The sequence below is a fragment of the Telopea speciosissima genome, chromosome 5 (genome assembly GCF_018873765.1).
Source record: "Telopea speciosissima isolate NSW1024214 ecotype Mountain lineage chromosome 5, Tspe_v1, whole genome shotgun sequence".
Taxonomy (NCBI): domain Eukaryota; kingdom Viridiplantae; phylum Streptophyta; class Magnoliopsida; order Proteales; family Proteaceae; genus Telopea; species Telopea speciosissima.
The window spans coordinates 2860180-2886574 of NC_057920.1; the positions used below are offsets into that span (position 1 = coordinate 2860180).

The 26395-nt window shown below is 37.9% G+C and overlaps 3 protein-coding genes across 6 annotated transcripts; 1 reads left to right on the plus strand and 2 right to left on the minus strand.

The window, feature by feature from the left end:
• Nucleotides 1–4997: 4997 nt before the first annotated feature.
• On the plus strand, nucleotides 4998–8964 carry LOC122663410. Of its 3 annotated transcripts, none has more exons than XM_043859089.1 (4): nucleotides 4998–5203; nucleotides 6731–6945; nucleotides 7961–8193; nucleotides 8282–8964. In XM_043859089.1, exons 3-4 carry the CDS (start codon nucleotides 8113–8115, stop codon nucleotides 8852–8854), a joined length of 654 nt encoding a protein of 217 aa, XP_043715024.1. In that variant the 5' UTR covers nucleotides 4998–5203; nucleotides 6731–6945; nucleotides 7961–8112; the 3' UTR covers nucleotides 8855–8964. The 3 variants fall into 3 exon arrangements, with proteins under 3 accessions (XP_043715024.1, XP_043715023.1, XP_043715022.1); XM_043859088.1 differs by lacking the exon at nucleotides 4998–5203 and adding an exon at nucleotides 5719–6483; XM_043859087.1 differs by lacking the exon at nucleotides 4998–5203 and having other exon boundaries at nucleotides 5719–6945.
• A 644-nt stretch (nucleotides 8965–9608) lies between these two features.
• LOC122662102 (BTB/POZ domain-containing protein SR1IP1) lies at nucleotides 9609–12578 on the minus strand. Its single transcript, XM_043857658.1, has 5 exons — nucleotides 12506–12578; nucleotides 12260–12329; nucleotides 11405–12019; nucleotides 10792–11331; nucleotides 9609–10354 (listed from the first exon to the last, which is right to left on the minus strand). Exons 1-5 carry the CDS (start codon nucleotides 12556–12558, stop codon nucleotides 9842–9844), a joined length of 1791 nt encoding a protein of 596 aa, XP_043713593.1. The 5' UTR covers nucleotides 12559–12578; the 3' UTR covers nucleotides 9609–9841.
• A 3856-nt stretch (nucleotides 12579–16434) lies between these two features.
• LOC122661724 (PXMP2/4 family protein 4-like) lies at nucleotides 16435–23879 on the minus strand. 2 transcript variants are annotated; one of them, XM_043857220.1, is made up of 4 exons: nucleotides 23493–23879; nucleotides 19651–19867; nucleotides 17348–17472; nucleotides 16435–16935 (listed from the first exon to the last, which is right to left on the minus strand). In XM_043857220.1, exons 1-4 carry the CDS (start codon nucleotides 23823–23825, stop codon nucleotides 16852–16854), a joined length of 759 nt encoding a protein of 252 aa, XP_043713155.1. In that variant the 5' UTR covers nucleotides 23826–23879; the 3' UTR covers nucleotides 16435–16851. The 2 variants fall into 2 exon arrangements, with proteins under 2 accessions (XP_043713155.1, XP_043713154.1); XM_043857219.1 differs by having other exon boundaries at nucleotides 19651–19879.
• Nucleotides 23880–26395: the final 2516 nt, after the last annotated feature.

Consider the following 26395-nt stretch of genomic DNA (forward strand, 5'->3'; position numbering starts at 1 on the left):
TCTATGGATTAATTTCTACCCCCCCAAAAAAAAAAAATTCTATGGATTAATTGGATTTGCTTATCTTAGGTTGATAAATAATCTGATTTTCTCAGGTTCAAGCACTAATCGATTAATAATTGGACTTTCTCGGTACAAGGTAATGATTTGAAAATCTTTCGACCAGGACCGACCAATAATCGATCGTTTATTGTCTAATTATTGCCCATTTAAGGACCATTTATAGCCCAATTATTCAATTATCTCATTCAAAGCCCAATTATAACTCAATTAACCCAATTACTCTGACCCCGATTAGGGATCAATAACTGATTGACCAAATAGAAATGTATCCATGCCCTGGTCTATGAAGCCCAATTATTTTAATGGACGGAAAAAAATGTGGGGTGGGGACCAATTAGGCCCGAGTAATTGACACCCCTACCATGTGGCCTGTGCTATCCTCTATCTTATTCATCTTATTTTTTATTCCCCACCCCCTAAGGTGTGTTAATCATACCTTGTTCTATCCACTAAGTCAACTTGAAGGTAAACAAAATTTAATAAGAAAATAATTTTTAATAATACAATATAAATAGTAAGTCTAATACATAATGAATCATATGATTGAATTGAACCATCAAAATTGACATGTGACCAATTAAAATAACATCTATCAATTTAATGATTTCGATATCTTTTATTTTAAAATTTAATAGTTTTCATATCGTCCCCGTCATAACTACACACTCTTGTAACAAATCTAGAAGGCTAGAACCATCAGATTGTGTTTTTCCTTTTCTATTCTAAACTAAACATTGGTGTTATGCTCTTGTGCTATTTCCCCCCCCCCCCCCCCTCTTTAATTGTCTTTTTATATAAGGTTTACCACGTAAATGTATATCGGACGAATTGAGTCTTCCTTCATCTATGGAGTAGAGAAATATATTTTTCATGCTTGATGTAATCGTGTGATTGGACTCGTCTCATTGTTATACTTTCACCCCCCTATTGAACGGGCTAAAAAAAATACCATTCCTAGAAGTGTCACCAATTGAGCCAAGTTGATTTCGATCAATCAAAGTGCTCCCCACCAATTTAAGGTTTTGCATTGTTTTTTGCTCGTTTAAGTAATTTAACCTCGTAAGCAAGAGCATAGACACATTTTTATTCGGTCAGTTGGTCGATTATTGTTCCATAATCGGGCTAAAGTTCATCGGGCTATAAACGGTCTTTAACGGGCTAAACGGTCTATAAGTGGTCAGTTATTAGTTAGTCACAATATTCGGTTAGTCCCATGGCTTAAGGTATCAAAAATTAGATTGAGATTAGTCTTGGCCAATACTGATCTGATATCGATCTAGATCAGACGAAATTGCACATGCTTTTTAATAAAATTTGGTTTTTATTACTTTTTTACCCTTTGGTCATAACAATGGATTAGTCAATATTTGGGATCGACCTTGACCAATACTAATCTGATCTAGACGAATCAACCGATCCAATCCGATCCTAAGATTATGACCATGGTTGAGGCCACTAGATTGCATCAAACCTGAATATTAATCCGTCACTACCTAATCAATCGAACCAATCTTAGACTTCAATCGATCGATTCAGATCAAGCCTACCAGTGCAGGCCAACTTTTCACACCCTACCCCTACTCATATTAATCCAAAGAGTTAGATTTTTTCCCCAGATTTTTTCCCCCCCTTCTTCTAATCAAAGAGTTGGATGTTCTTAGATATGGATATTCCCTCTTCACCATGGGTGTAGGAGAATTCGATCTATATTGTAAAACATCGAAAATTTAAAAAAAAATATATGGAAACGACAAGAATCCTTCAATTATTGAAAATGGTACGAATACAAGGAAGTATATGACTAACCCAAATGATGCTTAATTAAAAGATTATAACAAAATGTAATGCTTTGGTGAGCTAAGCATAATTAATAAAAAAAATCCAAGTCAGACAACAATAGTGGAAGTTGAAAGCAGTGTGGGCTTTTGTTAATAAAAGTAGAAAATTTATCACTTCAAAATTAAGAAAAGGGTCCAGTTTGTCTTTTAGTTTTACCCAATCCAAAAGTCCAAACTCCAAAGTGGGTGATGATGATGGTCTTGTGATCTTAAAAATTCTTGGGAGAAGAGATGCAGACACACACACAGTACGATGTCTTGTGATTGGTTCCTTTTGACGTCATTATCCTTTATCTTTTGTTCTTGTTGATGACAAGGATAGTGGTCCCATCCTAAAGACTTCATCCCCCCTCCCCTCCCCCCCATTATAAAGTTTGATTTAAGAATTTAAGCTAATTACGTACTTTGTAGGACCCATAGAGCAAATCTCTTGGCCGGCTCACTTTGGACCACATATTTTCATCCTAATCCTTTCATTACATTAAGAAGCAATAAAAGGGTGTTGGGGGGAATGGGATAAGGTTTAACAACCGTTTCAAAAATTGGAATCGGATCGGTGAGATCAGTTGATTCAGTTCGGAATCGATCTTGATGGACCTTCAGTCATGATTTCATTTGAGTCGATTATTGAAGGTGGAAGAAAGGGTAGTATATTTATCTACATATCTATATTTTAGGGCCCCATAACACTAAAAAGATGGGGGGTGAAGCAAGTCAAACCTTTGATTGATCTGAAATGATTCTATGTCATGAACAGATCGTAGGGCTACCACTTATGTCTCTTATACTTGTGGAGTTCAGGTTCCTCAATCGTGGGGTAATGGCTCTATTACCATTGGACGTTATGTTGTAGGGTGCACATGATACAACAATGACTATCAAACCAAATCCCAGGAATTGGTCCTAGGTCAACTAGCTTAGTTGTTGGATTTGAAACCACACGAAGAGAACTTCTACCATTTCAATCCTCGATTCCGTGTTTGGAATCCTTGGATTCAAGTAAATAGAATTGGCAACAGAAATAGTCTTAGCCTAGGTTTTAAAACTTGGGATCAAATCAGTTGAGATTGATCCCAATTCTTGATATGGAGTGATGGATTTGTACTGTATTTCTAGAGTGAAGATAGAATCTAGCCGAATTTGGCCAATTTCCAATCAATTCTAATCGAATCGAATTGGAAACGATCAGAGCCAATCTGGATCCCAATTCTACTCTTACAACCTTAGCCTCAGCCAATTCCAATTCAACCAAAATCAATCAGGAATCAATCGAAATTGACCTCAACCCTAGAAACCCTTTCATGAATCGATTGATTTGAATTAGTAGGAATTGAGATTCAACTCAGTCGATTGTGGTTCAAAATTAACCTAAACCCTAGAACCCTTCCTGAATCGGCTGATTTGAATCAATATGAATCAAGATTCAGCTCAGTTGATTCTGATTCAACCACAATCGATAAGGAGTAAGCCGAAAACAGCCTAAACCCTAGAAACCTTTTCCTGAATTGACCGGTTTGAATCGGTAGGAATCTAGATTTGACTCAGCCAAGCCCGATTCTGATTTTTTAAACCCTTGGATGGGGAACTCTCAACCCTTGGGTTCTGGAATAAGTCATCAAAGGCCAATTCCGAACCTTATTAGTCCATCCAGAATGTTGTGTGATGTGATGTGGGGACGCACACCATGTGTTTGTGACTTTTTCTGTGTAGTTTCCCTTTCCCCCATCACTCACACTCACTCTTCCATTATCTAAATGAACTGATTGATAATGGAGAGTTTCTTATTATATTCCACCGTCCACTATTCTTAATTTAGGTAAATATGTTATTTGATTCATTAATTAATCATTACCAGTTATCATTATCTTATTAACAATCAAACACCCATTAAGTAAACAATGGTTCTATTTGTTTTGATAATTGGAGATGGAAGTCATGAGGTCCCCTCATTCACAAGTTACTGTTTAATAATTTTAATAGCCTATTACAGGATCCGATACGGGATTAGTTGGCAGATAATGAGATTTAAAGCACCGGGAATCCAGAGATTTAATGGTTCTGCTAGATTATGCCACAGGGTGTTCATGGAAAGTGAAATCAGTTTAGAGTAAAGATGTGAAAAAGAAAATGTTGATTTTAGTTCACTTTTAGCTGTTTTGACTCACTTTATCTGTAAACAAGTGGATCTTTAAAAACTAAAATTCTTAAAATGAAAAGAGGGAAAGAAAGTTTGAAGAGATTTTAAGCTTTGTGAGGCTAAAAATAAAAATAATGGAACCTGAGGAAGCTTTGAATGAGAAAACAAAATATATGACTTAATCAAATCCATTTAGTTGAGAAAAGAGTAGGGTGGATTGAGTCAAGGAACCAATCCAATTCTTGATGATGACTGGATGCCATATATGACTTGAATTAAAGATGTTTACTGTACCTTCAAACACTCTTGCCTGACCCATTGATTGGTTTTTCCCCTTAAAAGAGAGGTCTGAAGCACCTGAATTCAAGGATGAAGAAGACCCACTTGCAAGTGTGCCACTTCTACTTGAATAAATGGATCATTAAAGCTCAGCAGTACCTATAAAACTTTTTGTGGAACCCATGATTAAATTAAGATGCAAAACTCAAACCCTACAAGAAATCTGATTGGAATCAGTAGATTTGAATCAGAAACAGTGACTCCAGTTCTGATTATGTCCAATTTCTTGCTTGCCCATTCAATTAACTCAAAAAATTTACAAACTTGTGGAAGTCTTTCTTTGCATTTGATTCCATTTTAAACCTTGGTAGCCATCCAAATCACCAAGTGGTTAGGAAGGAGGACATGGGAATCGAAGAGCTGGAACCAGAGGAATATGATTGCTGCTCTTCCTTTTAATCATTCGATCAGTTTAGTTACTTATTGGTTAATTAGAGAATATCATATCTTAAAGGATAATCAAACTTAATAGTTAAAGGAATAGGATCGAAGGAAACGTTTATAATAAGCAAATTAGAGAAAGTGCGTGCGTCGTTTCTTTTGAGGTGGGCCAAGCAACGAAGCAGCAGAGAGAGAGCGACTACGAGAGCCAAGCGAAAGCGAACTCATATGGCTCTGCCTTCCTTTGTTTACGAAACTCTTTTTCTTTGGGCAGCGACCCAAAGGACCCACCACTCCAAACATCTGCACCTCCTTCTCCAGGCAACGCGTGCTTCTATGTCGGCTTCTTCGTCTCTTCTTGTTCTGAACCAGAGAGAGAGAGAGAGAGAGCCGGCATGTTATCCACTTTGAGAGTCCCTGGGAACCCAAGATACCCAACATCCATGTGATCCCTTCTTGATAACTACGAGTAGACATGGATTTCATCTTTCACATCCTCTTCTCTCTCTCTCTCTCTTGTGCATTCCCTATTTTAAAAATGTTGGATTCGTACCCAATTAATAAATCTTTTAAAATCTTAAACCCAATCCATCTTTCCTCAAACCCTCCTTTGATCTTGTGGCTTTCGATTGATGTCCAGTCTGTCGGTACAGCTACAACATGCAAGGACAAGCCCATCTCTCATCGTCCTCTCTGTTCACCATTAAATATTTTTATTTTGCTCATATGAACGTTTAACACGTATTGACTGTATAATTTGATTAGTTGTAATTGAATAACATACACTTGGGTTTTTAGGGCAAAAGATGATTCGTCAATCACATTTCAACTCAGATTGGAATCCATGTAACATATATACCTTCATCATCCAATCCAATAGACTATGGATCGCACGTATACTACCAGATCACCCCCACCCTGGGTAATCCCTAACCAGGCAACGTCGATTATCGAATGAAGGCCATTACCTGATAGGTTGATACATGGGACGGCAGCATTTTGTATGGATTGTTTCCTTCTTTTTTGGATCTTCGGTGGTGGGCACGAAATGGGTTTGCTTGCACTTGCAGTAGTCAGCAGGTTTGTGTATCAAAGACGAAATTTTGAATCCGTCATCAATGGTGATGACTTTCAATGACTTCCAGCTTTATGGGATATAGAAGTTTTATATTTGCAGCTGATTTGAGGTGATTTCAGAAACACAGCCTAATAGTTACTTCACAATACATACACTGTTAGTTCTTTTTTGAAAGAATCAAAGAAAACAGATGTGGCTGCCTTGCTTAGATATTGGAAGAATCAGGAAGGATCATTCAGAAACAGTGAAGTTTGGAATAGAGATGAGATGATGAAGGTGGACACTGGTGTTGAAGGGATATAAGGCTGACAACTGACGTCCATGATAACAGCTTATATGTGGCCCATTCAACTTGTCTCCTGTCAGATGGGACGGTCAGGATTGCCCACAAAATGATGAAATAAACATCTATTTGGGAAAGAGCCCTGACCCTAAAGCCCAAACTGTCTCAATTCTGAAAGAGTAGCATTGGTTCATCTCTCTCTCTCTCTCTCTCTCTCTCTCTCTCTCTGTGCTAATGTATGTACTAAGTGGGTAATGCATAATATATTAGAAGGACAACTGTTAATAGTTATATATAACTCTTTGGGAGCATGTGATACATCTAAGCAGGCTAAGCTGTCCCTTTGCTGATTGTCTAGAGCAGTGTAACGCCCTGTGATTCTGAACAATATCTTATATATAAGGAGATAATTATTGTATTCAATTTAATATTATTCATCTGCTGAAGCTGTCCGAAGCATCTCTATCACATATCTTGTATCTCATTGGTAGAAGCACTGGGATTTGTTTGGCATGCCTCATACCAAAAATACAATAATAGTTTGGTCCCTCTCTGTGAAAGAGAGAATCTTAAATTCTTCTTCAGAGTTTATTTTATTTAAGTGTTTGCAGTATATACTTAATTGGGAATGTGATCTGTGAGGCCTGAAGAGGAGGTGTTGTTTTATCAAAGGAAAGGCAGTGACTTGAAGTTGGTGTAACAAATCAAGAGGAATTGCTGAATTGCTGAATTGCTTTCCCTTGAAACAGTTTAGAAACACTTCTTGTTCTTCTTCCTCATTATAGTAACAAAGTTGTTGATCTTCTCAGCTCATGAGACTCCAAAGGTTAGTGGAGACAAAACAAATTTCTACTTCTTTCCCACCTTTGATATTTGACTTTGTTTGTGTGGAGATCAAGAGCAGGTGTAGTTTATTGCTGCTCACTTTCATATCTTGGTTGTTTACACATATGTAAATATCTTTCTGTGGCTGCCTCAGAGATCTGCAGAGACTTTTTCTGAATGGCCAGTTCATAAGAATACAGCTCTCTGTTTTGATCTCTGTGGGAATTTGATTTATTGATACCCATCATAGAATCAAAGTTTTAATAAGTTTACTGTTGATTCTAATAGCAATCATTATCATGCATGTTCTACAGTTGCATGCTCTTGCTCATGTTTGGATTCACTCAGTAAAGTGTCCAATTTTGTGATTTTGAAGTTTTCACCATCTTCTGAAACCATTGAAGCTTGCTGGCATCTCATGTTGTGAATTCTTGTCTAAAGTAACAACGTAGTGAAATATGAATAGCCTTTACCAAAATTGAGCTCTGAAACATTTGTTGGTGTTAGATTTTCCAGTACTGTACTAATTTAGCAGGAACATAGCCTAAAAAGTGGGTAACTTTTCCAGACTTGAAGGACTATAAAACCAGAAACAGAGGATGGTTTAATATTTTGTCTTTTATTAAGACTTCTGCAAATGAATTTATTCTTTGAGAAAAACTGAAATCAAGCACTTCGATTTGATACTGGATATGACACAATGGATACTGTTGAGCATAATAAAGAATTAAACATTAGAAATCATCTAGATTTTCATTAAGGATGTCTTTGGGTAAGGAGCTGTAACCTGTCAATGTTGAAAATTACTACAAAATTTACATTAGTTGTAGACTTGGTGTAGTCTTCAGGAGTCGCATCACCCCTAATAGTCATGGCCACTTTGACTTTAACATGCTATTTCCTTGCCTAGCTCTTCAGATATACTGGCTTCTTGTTGTTTTGTAGTCTTGCCATCAATCAGCAATATATGTCTGCAAATTGGTATTAAACTCGAATTTCCAACTATCATGATGCAGGTATAGAAGCAAAAGGAGACATATGATCACACCTGAGAACATTTAACATGCATATCAGAAGTAGAACACACAGGAAATAAACAGGTTGGAGTTATTCTGATTCTTCTTGTGAAAGGCACCACCAGAAAAGAAGGCAAAATTATTGCATTCTGATGGATAGGATTCTGAAACCAATTGATAAGGAATCCATGAGGATGGCCATGCTAAAGCATGAAGAAACATTCAAAGAGCAGGTACAGTATTCTGAATAGTCCCTCTCTCTTTTCTCTGTGTGTTCCACTCACTAGTCAGTGATTCTAAGCTTCGAAAATGATCATGCAGGTATATGAACTCCATCGTTTGTATCAAATTCAGAAGATGTTAATGAAAAATATGAAGAGAAATGGGCCCAATGAATGTGGCGCAAATCGATGGAATGTGGAAAATGAGATTAGTTTGAGTCAGGTGAGTAGTAGCTACAAAGAAAGACACAAGCTACAGAAGCCATGGAAACTTGACCTGGAACAACCTGCCGAAGAGTGTACTGCAGAGGAAGGTGGAGACGGAGTGCTAGAGATTGAGGATGAGAGAAATATTGAGCTGACGTTAGGACCCTCAAGTTACAACCGAAGGAAGAAAGATGAGAGACCTCTAACTTCAGATTCTGGACCAAGTTTTTCTTCTTCTTCTACTGAATCCAGCCATATGAAAAGGACAAGTACAGGGGCATATACAAGGATGGATACAAGGGAACAGTTAAAAGGCCATGAATGGGGACTCATCCAAATGCCTGACATGCATCCAAGTTTTCCAAGTGGAAAAAAGAACACTTACGATGTCGAAGAACAATTGAGACAGGAGAAACTAAACCGGCCTCCTTGGCTTTTCCATGTTTATAGTATGAACATGACTTAAGACTTTGTTGGTGTCCATAGGTTTGACTTGTTCTGATTGACTATTTGTGATTAATGTTTGCATGAAAATTTCTCAACTTTTAGTGTAGTGATTGATGAAGTCTTTAAACAGGGCTAGCATTTTAGTGAGCTTAACATAGAACCATATTCACATTCAGTTCAAGTGGGTGTATCGTTAGTTGAGGCCCTTAAAATGCTTAACAGACTCGATTGAGAAGATGTATTTGTACTTCAAGATATGTTTCTAAAAGGCCACTTTTAGCTTGTATCTAAAGAGAAACAACATCATTTTGACTCATCCATCTTTCCATTATCTCCTTATTTGTGTTGAGGATTTATAAACCAGTCTGTTTAATCGCTTTGGACCCCCATCAAAATCTCTCAAGCAGGCAGATTTGTTGCTTCCTGTTGTTGCTTAGCAGAAGATATAGCAATTTAAGAGCAAAAGTAACATTAATCTGATTCATTTAAAACAGAAGAAGATTAGTAGCAATGCATTTGTTTATGTTGTATCCAGAGATGGCTTGCTGATATAAATTGCACCAAGTAAGAGGTAATTTAGTTGTTTCGCTGCCCAAAAGACAGCATAATGATCTGAATGTGAGAACCTCTTTCTCTATAATTTCTCCATTTGTCTTTTCCCATTAAATCTACTTTTGTGGACACATATTAGGGTACAGGGAACCATTGTGTTAGTATCCAACAGATTTTGCTGCTCTTAACATTTAGGGATTGCAGTAGCACAGGACCATGGGTCTCAGAAGTTTCTAGTTTCAAATACATATGGAGAAAGCAGCCCAAATAACAAGTTTTCTCCTTTTTCATCAATTTGAAATTTCTTGAGAGTTTGGCGAAATAGACTGATGACATAATTTACAAAATATTTGCTTAACTGAAGAAAAAGAAGGCTACTAATCCAGCAAGCCTTGAAAGATAAGTGAAACCAACAGTGTACTCGATATATAATGCACAGAAGTAGATGGATGACTTAGGAGATGGAATGTCGTCGATCTCTGCTTGGCTTTGTACGACCTTTGGAATCAGAAGGCTTGACTCCATCCAACAACCGCCCAAGTTTTTTTGATATGGAGTTGATGAATGACCTTCGAGGCAACGGGGGTTTATCAGAAGATGGAATGCCTCTCGGGTGATTGCTTGCGACTGATTTCTCAACTTCTTTTAACCGCACCTGCATCCGAACCAACTCTGTTTTCAGGTCCTCATTTTTTCTCCTTAAGCTTGAGAGTTCATCATGTGCTGGCTGGTAATCTGTGGAATACAAATTTAATTTCTGGGGAAGAGCAGGAAATTCTCCACTCACACCACTGCCATTCATGACATCTCGAAGGCGTTGTTGCTCATAGTACAGAACTTGAACCACAGTCTGAACAGGGAGCCGATCATTTTGAGCCGCATGAGCACAGGCCTCCCGTGACAGTTTCTGGCAGTCCATCAAGCTGCAAACCTTCTTCCTCTCCATTTCACTCAAAGCAGGATGAGCCTGCATATTTGACAATAAAAGCTTATAAGAACAACAGCTTCCTCAAAATAAACTGATCTCATATTTTTAGAACTACTGTCGCACCAAAACCAAATATATTCCAGACCTACTGACATGAGTAATATAGACAAAACTTATGCTGAAACTATGGCAATGCCTAGGAAGTCTTGAGGGAAGAACTATTCTCCAAGAAGATAAGTGGGAGCAAAGAAGCAAATGTGGTGGAAAAGGTAAGTTGCAAGACTCAATAGGGAACATCTATATTACATTAGGTAATTTGATGAAGATATACGTAGTAAATGGCAAAAACTAGCCTACATTATAATTATTTTTGAAGCATGAATCTTCCCAATATTAATGACTTCAAATCCTATAAAAATAGTACATATATAAGATGTGTACAAAAAATGAGGAAAATTTCACACTAGAGAATGCACCTTTAAGTAGATATCAATGGCTCTATACATGCCATCATCTGTTATCCTTGCTTGTTCTGGAATCAACTCAGCAAGACTGATGAACCTCGAAACAGATAAGTTGCGATCTGGTGCTAGTTCAGCAAGGTAGCTCTCCATTAACTTTCCTACCCACTCCATGTCACTGGTAGAAGGAGATATATAGTCATCATCCACATTATAACATGAGCGGATGCCATCGATTTCAGATTCTAAGTAATTCATCATGATCCGTCGCACAGTGTCTACATCAAACAATGTATCTCCAGTGAAGGAGAAGCATGGTATTAGGAGATCATCTAGCACTGCCTGACCGAGCTGCAGGCCCATCCTCTTTTCCAAGTCAAGCCTGCAAGCAACTGTTGTCTCAAGATATATTGCTGCACGTAACAGCATGGAGAGAAAGCTAACAGACATTGCATTCTTCTCCCTAGGCAATAGACTCACAATTGTCTCAAGAACAACCCTCTTCTCATGTTCCTCTTTTGGCCCAATGTTTTTTCTGCCCTTTCCAAATATTTCCTGCACCAAGCTTTTAAATTAGATAGACAGACACATCAAAAGAATCATTTCAAGTCTTTGAGTGATTTCTCACCAAACCTCGGAGAGATTTCTGTGCATAGAGCATGAGTATTGGACCGAGTGCGTACTTCTGAAAGCCTCTTGCCAACATTGCCATAAGAACACGTTGGAAGATATCAATTCTGAGAACAGTTAGGTCTTCAGCCCACCAATCCTCAATGGGTTCAAGGTGAGTTAAAGATGAAGAATTGACACTCTCAAGCCTATTTTCAGTCCTACAAGGGAGACCGAATTGGCTATCCTTGCAGGCCATATAAGCCACAGCATCTATGCATCGGCTGACCAATTTTACCTTCTCTGCCATTGGAAGGAGGTTTTCAGACTGATGCAAAATAGAAATAACCCCTGCAAGGCTCTTCATTGCTACTTCATTTAAGTAGTCCTCTGTTCTACCCATTAGGTTCCCAACAGCATATTCCTCTGTCATCTCAAGGTACTCTGCCACACATCTGAGCATCGCAATGTTCTCCATACTTATCTCGAAATTTATACCATAACAGAATTTAGCTGCAAGTTCAAAAGCTTCTGCCCCACCTGGAACATCAGGGATCTCAATGAGAGATACATCAGCATCGCTAGCTTCTGAGACTATTTTCCTCATGTATCCACACTTTGAGACCAATGGGAACTGCAATTAAAGTTATCAAGGTATCAATCATCAGATTGGATGCAAAACCATGATCTAGGTTCACAAGTCAAGGAAAAAGGATGGTTTCTTCTCTCCTTGGGTTCATCTAGGTTCACAAGTCAAGGAAAGCCATCTTCTGACTGTAGATACTATGAATTCTTCTTTCTTCTTTCTTCTTTTTCATGCTGATGTTATTGATACTTATTATAAAAAGAAAAAAATGAAGATTGAGTGGGATACCTTGTGTAATGTGAAAGATGTTCCACCTGCATGAACTGTGACATCACTTGGTATCTCTTGGGAGAAAATCCTGTTGAATTGTTTAAAAAAAAAAAAAGAAGCATATTGAGATAATAAAATCATTCAAAACTACACATTAGGATCTGTCTTCTATTTTCATTTTCAATAATTCTTCATTACAAAAGAGTGAATAAGATTTTCAAACATCAAAATAGAAACAGAGAAGAGAGAGAGAGAGAGGGAGACCATTCACTAGTTCTTTTCATAGCATTGGAGAGATCTTTCTTCTTGATAGACATGTTAACAATAGTGAGTGCAGCTTCCTACTGAGATGTAGACTTGCACAAGGTTGTAGTAAAGCAACAACAAAGAGAAATCTTTCTGTTCATTCTTGTTCTTGTTTCTTCTTTTTTTCATGGAGAACTGAGATTGAAAGCTGTCCAACCTAAAAGAACTTTGAATAGGTAAAGCAAGCACAATCACAAGCTTCACATAATATGCAATAACTGAAATATCATCTTCAACAAGGTCTTACTCCTAGTGGCAGTTAACTGTAGAAGTTCTCATAACACATGAAATATTCCTGTCCACAGAACCACAACCCCTCATCCCATTTATTCCTTCTCTTTCCTGTGTCTGATTTTAGAGATAATTTTAACTTCTGGGATTCTATGGTTCAGAAATAATGTCAATATGTCTTGAAAGAATAGGACATAACATCCATGGATATTCTCTCTCTCTCTCTCTCTCCATTAATGGATGGTTTGGCAGATAACAGTCCAAATTTGAAAATGTCCATGCGACCCAAGATGTTTGATGTTTTAATGAAGGAAGAACATCTGATCAGGTGGATTATTGGGTACAGAATTATTATATATACTTGGTAGGGCCAATCAATTGGCCACTGAATCACTAAAGGGTTTTTTTTTTGGTAAAACAATTGGGTTATCATTTATGCTTTCTATGGCCCTTATTTTTTGTCACATGGCATACCAATTGGACAAGTCCAAATTATTGCACCAAAAAAATACACTATTTATTGATTTGGTGTCAAATTTAAGCCCTAATCAGGATTTAAATACCTGGAATTAGGATCCGAATCAGTCAAGATGGGTGAGAAATCATTCTAGTGTGGCAACAATCAATTACTAATCTTCAATGAGGAAAGTTCAATTTGACTTGCACATAGTTTTCAAAACACGGAATCAGGGATCGAATCGGTCGAAATTGGTCCCAAGAACCCTAAAATCGGCCTCTAAATATGAAAAATCATTGGTTCTATGGTTTCTTAGCATGAATTGGTCATTTCACTTCAATCAAAATCGGGATCAATGACAATCGAATCCAATCCGAATTGACTGATTAACGAATCTGATTCTTTTTTTATACCGTGCTTACACATAATATTTGGAACACACGGATGCCCAATTAAGCCTCCATATCCTATTATGGGAGAGGTAATTTAAGTGAAGTCTCAAGTCTCAACCCTGGCTTGGAACTTGGTTTTGATTGTGTTAGTAAAAAATAACATGGGCAGTAAGTATAAGAATAGAAATACAATTATCAAATAGTAAATACAAGACTTATCTGATTGGTATGGCAGATAGTGTTGCACCGCATCAACAATATACGTCATTTTATGTAACCCGAACAATAAATAGTAGAGTTGAGTCGCATCAAACGATGCTCTCCTTAAGGTTTTTAGATACCCCAATTCTACAATCCGGATTGACCATGTATCTATACCCCCAAGATAAAACAACTCTCTAATCACATAGGTTGCAGTTCCAAATGTGATTACAAAGGGCGTCCAAAGGTTATATTTATTAACTCATTGACACTGACCGACTACCGGTAAGAAAGAAAACATCAACTAAAAATGCTTCTAAAAATGTTTTCAAAAACAATTGTTAGAGAATGAGCAAGACATCCACTATTTATATAGGAGAGGAAGAGACACCACTAAGGGATGTCTCCAAGAGATATGTCCCAACTCAGGTCTTTTCCCATAAGGTTTATTTGTTATTCACTCAAACAAGTCTTCCAACAGACACCTATTGGCTATTTAAGTGTCTATTAGGAAAGGACTCAACCCTCCAACAAAATCGCATTTTGAATCTTTAATTTTAAAAACAATTAAAAGTCCAACAGATTATCTGATTGAGTTTTCCTTGAGCCATTTTGCGGATCGGGCTCCCCTCCACTGCACCCGCAAAGATCGACACATGGCCGAGGTGCGGTTTGAACGACACCTCAGCCACATGTCAACCTCTGGAGGTGCGTCAGACATTGTCCAGCTCGGGGTGCGTTGGAGAGGAGCCGGATCCCCATTCTTCCTTCACTGATGGTCATCATTGCACTTGGACGGGCATAGGCGAACATTGAAGGGTCTTTTCGACCTCCAACATATAAGGTGGAGTAATACTAACGATAGATCATATGTGAACCTTTCACTGTGAGTGAAGGAAAACAGTCACCTTGATTTTCTTCGTCTATCCATCTATTTTAGATCTTAACTCCCTTAATTTTTCTTTCTTCTTTCACTACAACCCCAAATTTCAAAACAAAAATAGATCTTTGGTTCAAAGATCCCATTTATAATGAGGTTAGTAATCCATGTCTCTTGACACTCTGCGGAAAAGCTATCTCGTGGAGTAGACAAAAAATGATCTTATGAGCTGCAATTTAATATAAAAAATAAGGTCCTTCTAGGCGTCATTATGCCTAGTGACGTATAATACTTCATTATTTGTCACTTGGCAATACACGGGCTAGTCCATGTGATATAGGACCTCACATACATCTCAATGGCCAAATTTAGTCTAAAGCGATCAAGGAAATTTGATTCAAAGTGTTTAGTAAAATTATCAAAATGCATCAAATGAAGATGAATATAAAATACGAAATGATATCTTTTGTAAATTTAGTTACTTCATTTTTTTTTAGGTTGAAATTGTACTAATGAGATGTTTGCCTGGTCCTCTATAACATGGACTACCCGCTGTACTGTCACGTGACAAGTAGTAAAGCGTTACACTTTAGTAGGCATGTGACAGGAAAGAGAAAACCCATAAAAAAAGAATTGAAATCTTAGAGCCTGATACAGCCAATGAATATCAATATTGGTATCCACAGTGACCGATAGATACCAGCACTGATATTGGTATCCACAGTGATAGATACATCCCTATCCAAGTCCCACTCCCAACCACAGAATCAATGAGGTCTGCAGAGTAAAGGGTACTAAGCTTATTTTTAGGGAAAATGGCGGACAATTTCTTGAAAGCATCGAGCTCCTCTTCAGGGAGCCCAGCACCCGAGGAGTGCCCGGGGGGCATCCAACGGCTGGGCTGTGTAACACAAATCCCGATGGCTGACTGGCACACACTGGAATGTGTGCGGCACAGCCCAGCCGCTGGATGCCCCCTAGGCACTCCCTGGGTGCTGGGCTCCTTGGAGAGGAGCTGGATCCTTCTTGACTTGACTGGAGACAGGTATACTTGACAGAACTACTAGCGAGAATTGAATAATTGATTGTTTGGATTGGCTTGCAAAGGTCTTCCCCCTCCCCTCCTAGCAATTGCCATATATCATTGCTTCTAATCCTCCGCTGGGGCCTCCGGTGAAAGAAGAATAAGACTAACACACAATGGGTCATGAATTGACAGTGACTCATCGTATTCTTCAATGAATTTAGTTGCTAAGGTCTTGATGATTAGCTTGATAGCTTTCAGAAATTGTTCAAGAACCCCTACCAAGGGGCCAGACCCTAACCTCTCAGGAATTTGTCCTCATGTGTTTGCTGATCTGGAACTTGTCACCTCGGAGCCATGAATGTCTCAGCTACACTTTAATTCCGAGAGATCAATTAAGATGAATCAGCCATTCAATCCTGAAAAGTAACTTTGTTTTACTGGGGTTGTAAAGGGTTGGAATTTTCTGCCAGCCTTATTCCTGCATCATTGCTGGCAAATCAGAATCTGCAACTATCTAAACATGGAAGCAATTATTTCCTCAGTGGCTATACAGTTCCAAGGTAAAACTCAGTTTGAAGAATTTGCACATTCAGTAAACAGAAGGATTTGGGGGATCTTTGGCCTAGTTATATAAAGAGTTGGGATAGTGTAGACGTCCGCGATCTTCGTCCGTTGCGCCTACAAATAGCAATCCCAATTAGCAGAAATAACAATTCCCTGATAACTATTGTATATTACCACAAAGAGAGAGAGGAAAGTCTAAACATTTGATAAAGGTATAAAGAATAACTGTTCTCAAGATCCATCATGTTACCCCCTTTGTAAAAACCCAAAAATTACAATTGTATGAATCCTGTAAAAATGTTCTAGCAATTCTTCTGAAGCTTTAACTGGGACTGATGCTCACGCTTGGCCTTATCAGCCCTCTAAGTAATACTGCAACTTAAACATGCCTTCTGCTATTCAGGAAGCCCTGCAGAAACTTGAAAACTTTTAATCCATGGTGGCATTAGCAGCTGAGTTGTCTGCCAGCTATAGTGGTGTGACCTGAGGTGCAATGGATCACAAAATTGATGCTGGGAATTTGAGAAACAAAAGAGGAAATTCGCTCAGATGCTAATCCGCCTTTACTCTCTCTAAGCTTGCCATGTATGTCAGGTAAATGGTCCACAAATATGCAAATGAATTGCAGATCAATGGCTGCAAAATGGAGGAAAAAGAATGAGGCACAAAATGCATAGTTTTTCCTTCTGTAAACCAGAAAGCATAAATAATTGATTACACAGTATCATGATAAGCATCATGCATGTGTAGATGAAACCACACATGATGCACTAGCAAGACATGAATCGGATTTTCAATAGGTGCCACATAAAAGACCTCATTAATGATATTTGAGCCAGTCAAAAAATTCTACCAACGTAAAACCCTCCTTGTCCAGAAACCTATAACTAACAGTCAAGAAAGAAGTCCCCAAGGCCCATACAGTTGAGTCGGAGGATGGAAAATTTCCTTAGCAGACCTATTCAGTTGTGAGTCATCCCTTTATTGTTTACTTGGCTCAAGTAACTGTTCCTGCATGAGATGCAACCAAATGGATTTTTCAAAATACCTGTAGGTGAACAGGGATGAATTTGAACGTGACAAAATCACAAACTGGCCAGTATACAAGACCACTTTTCATTGTAGGAAGCAGGTCTCGCTTCAATCTGGCAATAATCTCAGCCGCATTTTCACCTGTACTTGGTACACATGACAAACATTTAGAAACAGTTATATCCAAACTATTAACAACAATTTTAGTTATGCCACACATCAATGAAGCATGAATGCAGGCCTCCAACATATTCTTTATGTAAGAGGTATCTTTCTTGAAATGATTGCTGGTGTATTTGGGTCAGCATGTCCATTCAGATGAAGCAAAAAGTGATCAACACAAAACTAAACAAAAATCAAGGAAAAGTCACTTCTTATGAATAAGGTTTGTCAACTTGCAAACAATGACCTGCATGCAGCTTGACCAATCTTTTCTGAAGAATCAATGTTTATGAAGATGTTCAAAGTTAAAACCATATTCAACTCCCAGCAAAAAAAAAAGGTAACAATTGTATTCCTACATTGCCTTGTTCAATGGATCATTTACATCATTGTCTCAAAATCCAGGCAAGGTTCTAAATTCTGATCTTGAACTACAATTCAACCTCACCTGGAACCTGTACTTCTGCTTGAAATTTTGACAAAATTCAGAATTTGAGGAAATAATGAAATAGAGAGAACCTTAATTGAAATGGTGTTCCTTACATTTCAATTATTAACACTTTTTTAGAAACATTTCGATTGATGTTTAAATATATATTGGCAAAAGTTTTCTTGAACAACGGCCATGCAAGATGAGGAATCTTTGCACAGTGCCCCTTATTCTGCCACATGAAAGAGTATGTGACAAATCCGACCATTAAATATTGGGAAAATGGTCTTAGATTGTCAACATTTAAATTTCAGACTCAAAATCAATCATCTACTTTCCCATGTATGTCCATCAATATGATGCACACTTTTGGTAGTCCTGAATTTTTTAATGGTTTGTTTTGCCATATGGCCAACTTTGATTCAACTGAAACTTGACATATGAGCAGGGGACCTTGGGGTCTGTCCAAAAAATTTCAGCCCCATCTGAGTTTCCACACAGCAAAACAAGGCACCCATGCAAGTTCCCTCCTTTTGCACAACCGTGGAGGTAAACCCTCCCATTTACATTCATATTGATCCCCGTTTTCAAATTTTTCCTTCACAGTTTCCTGAATATACAATATACACTTCTCTATGGCTTCATTCATTGACCCTTGCACACTACTCATAATTCCAGAACTTTTGGCAGAATTTAAACCCCTGTTTACAAGAACTCCACCAGTGTTTGCTGCTGGTCCCAACCCCGGATAAAGGAGGAGGGTTGGTGTGTCAGGTCGGCAGCCGGCACTGAAAAAAAACCTAACCAAACCCTTTTTTCATAGATTCTAGAACCTTGTTAATGTAGTACTGAATTTGAATGATCAAAACAGTAGCCAAACAAGATCTTTTCACAGAGAATAAAATTCAGATTTTGGTGAAATCAAATTAAACAAAATCAAATGGTCAAACAAGGCTGAAACTGAGATTGACTTTAAACAATAGTATAGGGAAGATTTGCTGAAAATATGAACCTAATCGGATGACCAGATCAGCAAATAGGCTAAGTCCTAGTAGCAATAGGACTAGGGATAAAACAGTAAAATAGCTAATGGAATTAGGGTTTGAAGGTGAAGATAGGTTGATATTTCAGATATGAAATTAACCTATAATCAGTAGCTAAATAGGTTCATGAAATCAGAATCAGAATTCAGATGTAAAACAGGGTTTAACAAGGTAAAGGGCAAAATAGAGATTTCTCTTTAAGGGCCAAAAGGAAAGTGTAGAAAAACCATAGTTCTGTCAGTTTAGTGATCATGACAAAATTGGATTTCTTCTGAAATCTTTTACAGTTTAAAAGAAAAGCATGAGTTAATGGATTCTTCAGACATCTCATACATCACAGGTACAGATGCCAGAAAACAATACATAGGATATAGGTCTCAAAATAGAAAAGGCCCTCGTGATATATCAGATCCGGCTCAGTGATCAATTGAGTGAAAAGATCTGCCATTTGTCAAAATCTCTCTTCTGATTAAAAATCTTGGACAAACACAGAATACATATTAAAAAAAATAAATAAAATTTGCCCCTCGAGAAAATGAAATTATAATGATGTAGGATGAAAATTAGGAGAAGCACGTGAAAATCATTGTAAAACAGTCAGAGCATACAATCAACAACAATTCATAGACAAAAAAATTTTGAAGTACTGTTCTTACCAAAGAATGAATTTATAATTGTGTTTACCTTGTAGAGCTGCATTCACAGAGAAGAAAACAGTAGACATGCAAGGTCCATAGGTAACCTGCCCAATGAAGATTTTCTTAAAGGTAGTGACCAAGTCCTGCTTGGGTAGGATTTTGGACACAAAGTTGAACCAGAAATGAAGCGAAGGTCCTACAATTAACATTCCATATGCAGCCATGCGTAAAGTCCTTATTGGGTCAAAAGGTTCTGAAGCTGCCTGAGTCATTTTCTGATGAAATTTATTTTAACAATCAGCACTCAATGAAATACAATGGAGAAGTAATTCTTTAACAGATGCATACACATTAAAAGAACAGAAGAAAATAACAAAAGAACTAGTGCGCCTTGTCCCACTATTTGTATGAACAAGAGATACAAGTTGGTTGATCTGTCTTCTTCTTTTTTTTCAAGAAGATTTAAATTAGACATTCCCACTTTTAATTTTTTGATATTTTAATACTTTTAAGGGTTTACTGAGTTGAGTTATTGACCACTTAGGCCAAGTACAAGGCAGATTTTTAATATTTTATCCATATGTTTGAAAGAAATTTCAGGAAAATTTCTCACTCCCCAATAAAACACTTCTTTTCTGATTCCCCCCAATTAAGCAAACTTTACCTTTCCTTCCCCAACTAGTTTTTTAGAATGCCAAGATTATCCCGCAATAGCACATTTTCACTATCTTTCCACTTTACGCTTAAATCTATCTCCTAAATACAAATTGAGATGACCTAACTATGTATTATATATTAATAAATCTAAATTATCCCTTTAATGTATATATTTCATTCCAATGTCCACATGGCCATCCTCAATCCAACAAGGTATAGTATTTGATGCATGTGATGTAGTTTGACCAATATTATAGTACATTTTCTATCTACATATAAATTTACCCCATGTACGTACTAGAATAATTTGATACTTTAATTAGTCCACTAATTTGGTGAGAAATTTAATAGAATGTGTCCCATATGATCGAGGGTGTCCATGTTGTCGTTAAGATTAAATATAGGTGTTAAAGAGATAATGTAGCATTAATAATTATGCCATACACAGCTAGATCATCTCAATATGTACTGAGGAGGTAGTTTTAAAGGTGATGAGTAAAAATCTGTGAATATGTGACATTAATGGGTAATCTGGGGATTTTAAAAAGCCAGGAGCGAAGGAGAGGTGAAAGTTTGTTTTATTGAAGAAATTATTTCTATACGGGAACTTAAGTCTAGGGGGCTGATAGAAATTTCGCCTATTCAAAATTTGCTTCCATTTTAATCAAAACCAAAACTCGTCTAGAAATCAATTTCGAACCTTGACAATTGTCAAGAAAACATCTTTTGAACCTTAAAGAAGCTGATACACATCCTTAAGAGATAAAAAAATAAATTGGGATACAGCAGAAAAAGATTAAAGAAGTAATAAAAATTCAAGGAATGTACCCTAAGTAACTCGATAACACGAAAAAACCTGGTAAATTTGGAAATCAGTATGGCTACCAAGGATTTTATAAATTCAGTATTAAGCGGTTTATGAAAGTGTAGAGCTTGAAAATATTTTTTATCGAAATTCAACGTGGTGAATGTTTTTCATCAAAATAAAAATCTAAATAGCAATGTGTGTGTTCTTTGGGTCATCGAGTTAGAAGATCCCATGCATACTTCTGCTAATCAGCCAATTATGGGAGAAAGAACGCTAACCAGTGCTGTTTGTGGGCGTGTACCCGCTCCCAGACACAGCCCAGCGCGAAAGGACGGCCACACCCCCCTGGAAAGGTGGAAACGTCCAGGGGTGAGGCGGTCTTTTTGCGGCGGGCTGTGTCTGGGTGCAAGTACACGCCCACACACAGCACCGGTTAGCGTTCCTTCTCCCATTAATTATTATGGTTTGGAACCCCTTTATATACACGTAGTCATCTTAAGGAGAGTGACCGCTAGCATGACTCAGCCCCACCAAGTGTTCATGTATCAAGCTCTCCTATTGTACATTATTGCTTCATTCAAGGGGAAAGCGGTTGAGATAAGTTCTATATTCTCAATTTATTTGATATTATTTCCAATAAAACACATATCTTGTATGGATCCATAGTATCTACATACGGATTTAGGGTAGGCTAGGGTAGGCTCTAATACAAATTGATTCAGACCTTAAACCTTAAATCCTAATGCATAACTTAAGGCAAATTAGGTTGTTGACAGACCCAAGTTGTAAGCTTTATAATCAAGGAATTAGAGCTGTCTTGATAGGTTTCAGATTCGCAGGTAGTTCAACCCTACTAGAGATATTTTAGAAATAATAAACTCTTGCATATTTATACTAATGAATGTTGACTTCTGCTGGTACACAAATTATTGGCGCATGTTTTTCATGCTTAAGCTACATCCATGGTTTAACTGAGTCTGCCATTAACTTAAGGGATTAGTACCTTACACAGCTTATCAATGGTCCCACTGCAACAAGGAATGTGTCCAGTAAATTGGATGATCTGTGCGTCAAAAACATGCTTATTATACAGGGGTAATATTAACATTTTCCAAATTTCAGCGAGCCAAGCTCAAACCTGCTCGAGCCCAACATGAGCCAATAGAAAGATCCCTCTTTATAACTTTGAAAAACAAGGGACTTTAAAAAGTTCAATACAACTAAATGAATAAACGTGTGTCAGTTTAACTAGCATAGATTTCTCGTGTGAAGTTAACTTTCTATATTAACTTACGGTAGTCCAATCCCAATAAGGGCGAGCAACTGCACATATATGGCATAAGTTTGAGTAAAGATTTTGCAAGATAGCAGATGCCTACTTTGGTTATAACCAAAAAATCGGTCTCACACCTCGCCAGGAAGCTCTGATGCATTTGAATAGAGTAACACCCATACTATAAGAATTAATAAAAATATATTTGACTGCTGGATGGAGTTTCAAGTCTAATTTTGTAATTAAAAACTCAAATGAAGTCCCTGCAACCCAAAAGGCATCAGAAACTAGAATACATTCTTTGCTCTGTATGTAAGATTTAGAAAAGAGGTTTAACCCTGAGAACACAAGGCATATGATGGATGACACAACACATAATGGCAATGCACTTGTGACTTGACTAGAGATATTTATTTACACCTGCCACGATGGGAAAGCACAAGTAACCTACACAAGGTTATGCTCTTTCTATGAGCAACTACGAGTCTTGGAAACCCTGGTCTTATCCCCCATTACAGATCTAAACTCAAAACTAAATAAAAATGTTAAACAACCTTTGTTCCGCTTGAAAAGGAAGAAATCATGTATGGTAAAGAAGTTTTCAACTATTGCATGACATAAATGACAAAACTAGATGATTGTGATGATCACATATTTAATAACTCCATTAACAACACTGGTACAATTTATGCCCAATTACATCATTTCACCATTTCATTTTCTCTCATTCCTTTTTCTTTTTTCCTTTTTTAATCCTACTAGGTGGTTACACTGGCGATAGGAACTCTTCTTTAGGAAACCAACTAATTAGGCTCATCATACACACGTCAGAAGAAGCATCGGCCTATACTGCTTAGGCCTTGGGGGTCAAACGGAAAGCTATCGTGCCTTTCTCATGGAAAGAAGCAGAGCGGCCTAAACTTGGTCTCAAACCCTGCTTGTTGGCAGCAGAAACGAAAGAAGCTATCGTCTCGTATTAGACCTTTTCATTTGTTCTTCTTTCTTGTTTTCTTTTACATTTTATATTTTTCTCACCCAAGAAGTCCCCCGTTCACGCAATGAAGAAATCAAATTCAGTACTCAACTGCGAAAGAACTTTTCTACCATACTAAAATAAAAGATAATAATGAGAATGAAACCTAGGGTTTACCTGGGAGGTCAAGTCGGCACCCGTATAAATGAGGGCAGAAGTGATGCTTTTGGTGAGGACAGGACGATACTGAAGCTTGCCCAAATACCAGCTCAGTAACCCAATCTTCGAAGATGTAGAAGACAGAGAGGAAGCATAGAGAGGCGAAGTAATTCCCGACTCTTTGAACTTCCTGAAGAGAACAGGAGATCGAGCGAAAGCTCTCCGTTGTTGCTTTGACACAGTCGGAGCAGCTTCAGTTAAAACATAGAAATCAAGAACCGAGCGTCTCTCCAGCAGCCGACGGAGGCAGGCTTTGCCGCCATTTCTCACAAGTCTGCTGCAGCTGCTCATTGGTTTCTTCTTTTGGAATTGGGTCTTCTTCCCAGGAGATTAGGAGAACCGTGCAATGAAGAAGAGAAGGGAGGTGTTTGGTGGGCATGTGGCCAGGCGTCGATGCACTGTTTTATACTCTTCGAAAATGGCCAAAAAAAAATGTTTCCGCCTCTGACATCGGATTTGACATCTGCTACTCGGCACTTTTTCATGCATTCCACGAGTATAGGTGTTCCATTGATTTGGTGACACCTAGCTATCACTAACACGTTGCCCGTGTATCATTTTTGACATATTTTTCGGATTATAGGTCACGATTGGGGCGTCAACTCTCAAAAGCAGGATTTTTTCTTTAAGCCCGAGCCAGCCCTGATCCGAAACTGGCCTGGGATGGGTTTTTTTTCCCTGAGGGCGGGTTAGGGTTGGAATTTTCATGCTCCGGGGTCAGGGTCAGGCTTGATCGGGGTTGAGACTTTGGGTAAACCCAATCCGGTCCTATGTTAAATTATGCTTTACAATTTTTGTGTAGTATCTATTATCTATTTATTTACAGATGCATCCTCTTTGCATGAACGATCCTTTTTTTAATGGGAGGGAGGTGAAGAACAGATTTAGAGCTGATAAGCATGTGCACAACCATTAACTTTAGACACACAAAACTTGTCCCAAAATTTAAGCTATTCACTTAAGAAGTTTTGTCCTCCGGCCTTTCCACCCATGATAAATTAATCAGGTTTCCACCTATCAACGATTTATTGTTCTTTTTGTATGAATATGGTGGAAACTAATTTGCACCTTCTCTTATCTTGTCCTTCTCTAAAAGGATCTGAGTAGTAGGGGTGTTGGGATTAAGGACCAACCCCTTAATCTTTTTGAAGGAAGTAGTTTTCCATCTGGGAGTGTGGCCTACTCCAACATGCCCATGTGTCTATCTCTCTCCTCCTCAAAACAAGAGGGCAATTGTGTCTTTTCATATAGTGGAAAGAGAGAGAGATTCATGGGAGTGTTGGCGTAGGCCACACTCCTGGACAGAGTTATTTTTTTCATAATTTAAATTTATTACAATTGAATGTCACAAAGAATATTAAAATCTTTGCAAAGGATCTCACTCTTTTGGAATCAATGAAGCCAACCTCATAGAACCAGTCATTCCTTCAATCACGTTTCAAGGGAAGTAAACAATAGAACTAAATTTCTTGTTCGAATGGGCCCTGTCAATGATATGTAAAATAATTTGACCTATTTCCAACCTTGACTTCACGAGCTTTGTGCTTCTAAAGCTTCAGCTTGTTCACGTTCTTCTCGTAAATAAAATATATTTCGAATAAAAGATTTAAAAAAAAAAGGTATGAACCATATAGTAGCTCTTTTTCCTTTTACTGAACCTCTATATTTTTTCAAGGGAAAAAGATCTCTGTCTAGGAGTGTGGATTACATCAGCACTCCCATGAGTCTATCTCTCTCCTCCCCATGTGAAAAGACACCTCTACCCCCTTGTTTTAAGGAGGAGAGAGATAGACACATGGGAGTGATGGCGTAGGCCACACTCCCATATAGACAACTGCTTCCCTTTTTTCAAAATAAACGTTAGAATGCAGATATGTTTGTTTGGCAAGAAATAGATAGAATATAATAGAAGATTTTTGAATTTTATTCTATCCATTCCTCGGAACCAAACATACCCTAATGGTCCCTCAATTAAAAGCGGTTAAGAGGCGGTTAGACCGTAGAACGTAGACCATAGACCGGAAGGGTTAGCCTTCCTCCACCGCCGAAGTAGAGTAAAACAGGCAAGGGGATGAAGGCCAGATGCAGAAGGGCTAGAAGGCAGGGTTCGTCTATTGAGAGAAAAATTATTTATTTTTAAGGTAACTATTCAGTGCTGTTCTTCTCTTCTGCTTCCTTTAGGCGATTCATTCTACCCGTCCTGCAACGCCAAAACCAGGTTTTTCTCAGGTGATGAATACGAGAATTACCCACTTCAGCTATGAATTTATATCTGAATGATAAAACTAAAACTTCGTTGAGCTTCTTCGAAATTCATTGGAAGAAAGATTTTAACCTCCCGTGTTCTGGCCAATACTAGTTTTTTCTTTTATCTAATTTGGACCTTTTTTTCTCCCTCTCTCTCAGAGGTGGAAATCATAATTTTTATTATTCAAAACGGTGGCAACATTTAATTTAACGTAGTTACTGTGATGGATCCCTCCATCATGAAGCTCCTTGAAGATGACGAGGTTATTGATCTCTCATACTCAATTTCCCTTCTTTTTTTATTTTATTTTTTAATTTAAAAAAAAAAGTGATATAATTTACCTATGGTGCAGAGTTCATTGCTGGTTGTTGTTGAAAACCCGTTATTTTCTTTTCAATTATTTGCAGGATGAAACCATGCATTCTGGTGCAGATGTAGAGGCGTTCACTGCTGCCTTGAATAGAGACATAGAGGGTGGTACCTTCACTTCTCAGCCATCAGATCCAGAAAATGGTACCTTCACTGTTGCTACTATACATATCTATCTCTTTGAGTGTGTGTGTGTTACCTGTTCATGCGAACAATGACAATGGCCTTCTTAAAAAAGAGTGAA

Bases quoted from the DNA above. Each gene is read 5' to 3' on its own strand.
- LOC122662102 (XM_043857658.1), bottom strand. From the start codon at position 12,558: ATGTCTATCAAGAAGAAAGATCTCTCCAATGCTATGAAAAGAACTAGT. The intron at 11,332-11,404 runs GTGAGAAATCAC...AGCTTGGTGCAG, and splicing joins AGAAATCTCTCCGAGGTTTG to GAAATATTTGGAAAGGGCAG. The intron at 10,355-10,791 runs GTGCATTCTCTA...TCAAATATGCAG, and splicing joins CCATTGATATCTACTTAAAG to GCTCATCCTGCTTTGAGTGA.
- LOC122661724 (XM_043857219.1), bottom strand. From the start codon at position 23,825: ATGAGCAGCTGCAGCAGACTTGTGAGAAATGGCGGCAAAGCCTGCCTC. The intron at 19,880-23,492 runs GTAAACCCTAGG...AAATTTCATCAG, and splicing joins GTGCCGACTTGACCTCCCAG to AAAATGACTCAGGCAGCTTC. The intron at 17,473-19,650 runs GTAAACACAATT...TACCAAGTACAG, and splicing joins TGTGAATGCAGCTCTACAAG to GTGAAAATGCGGCTGAGATT.
- LOC122663410 (XM_043859089.1), top strand. From the start codon at position 8,113: ATGGATAGGATTCTGAAACCAATTGATAAGGAATCCATGAGGATGGCC. The intron at 8,194-8,281 runs GTACAGTATTCT...ATGATCATGCAG, and splicing joins AAGAAACATTCAAAGAGCAG to GTATATGAACTCCATCGTTT.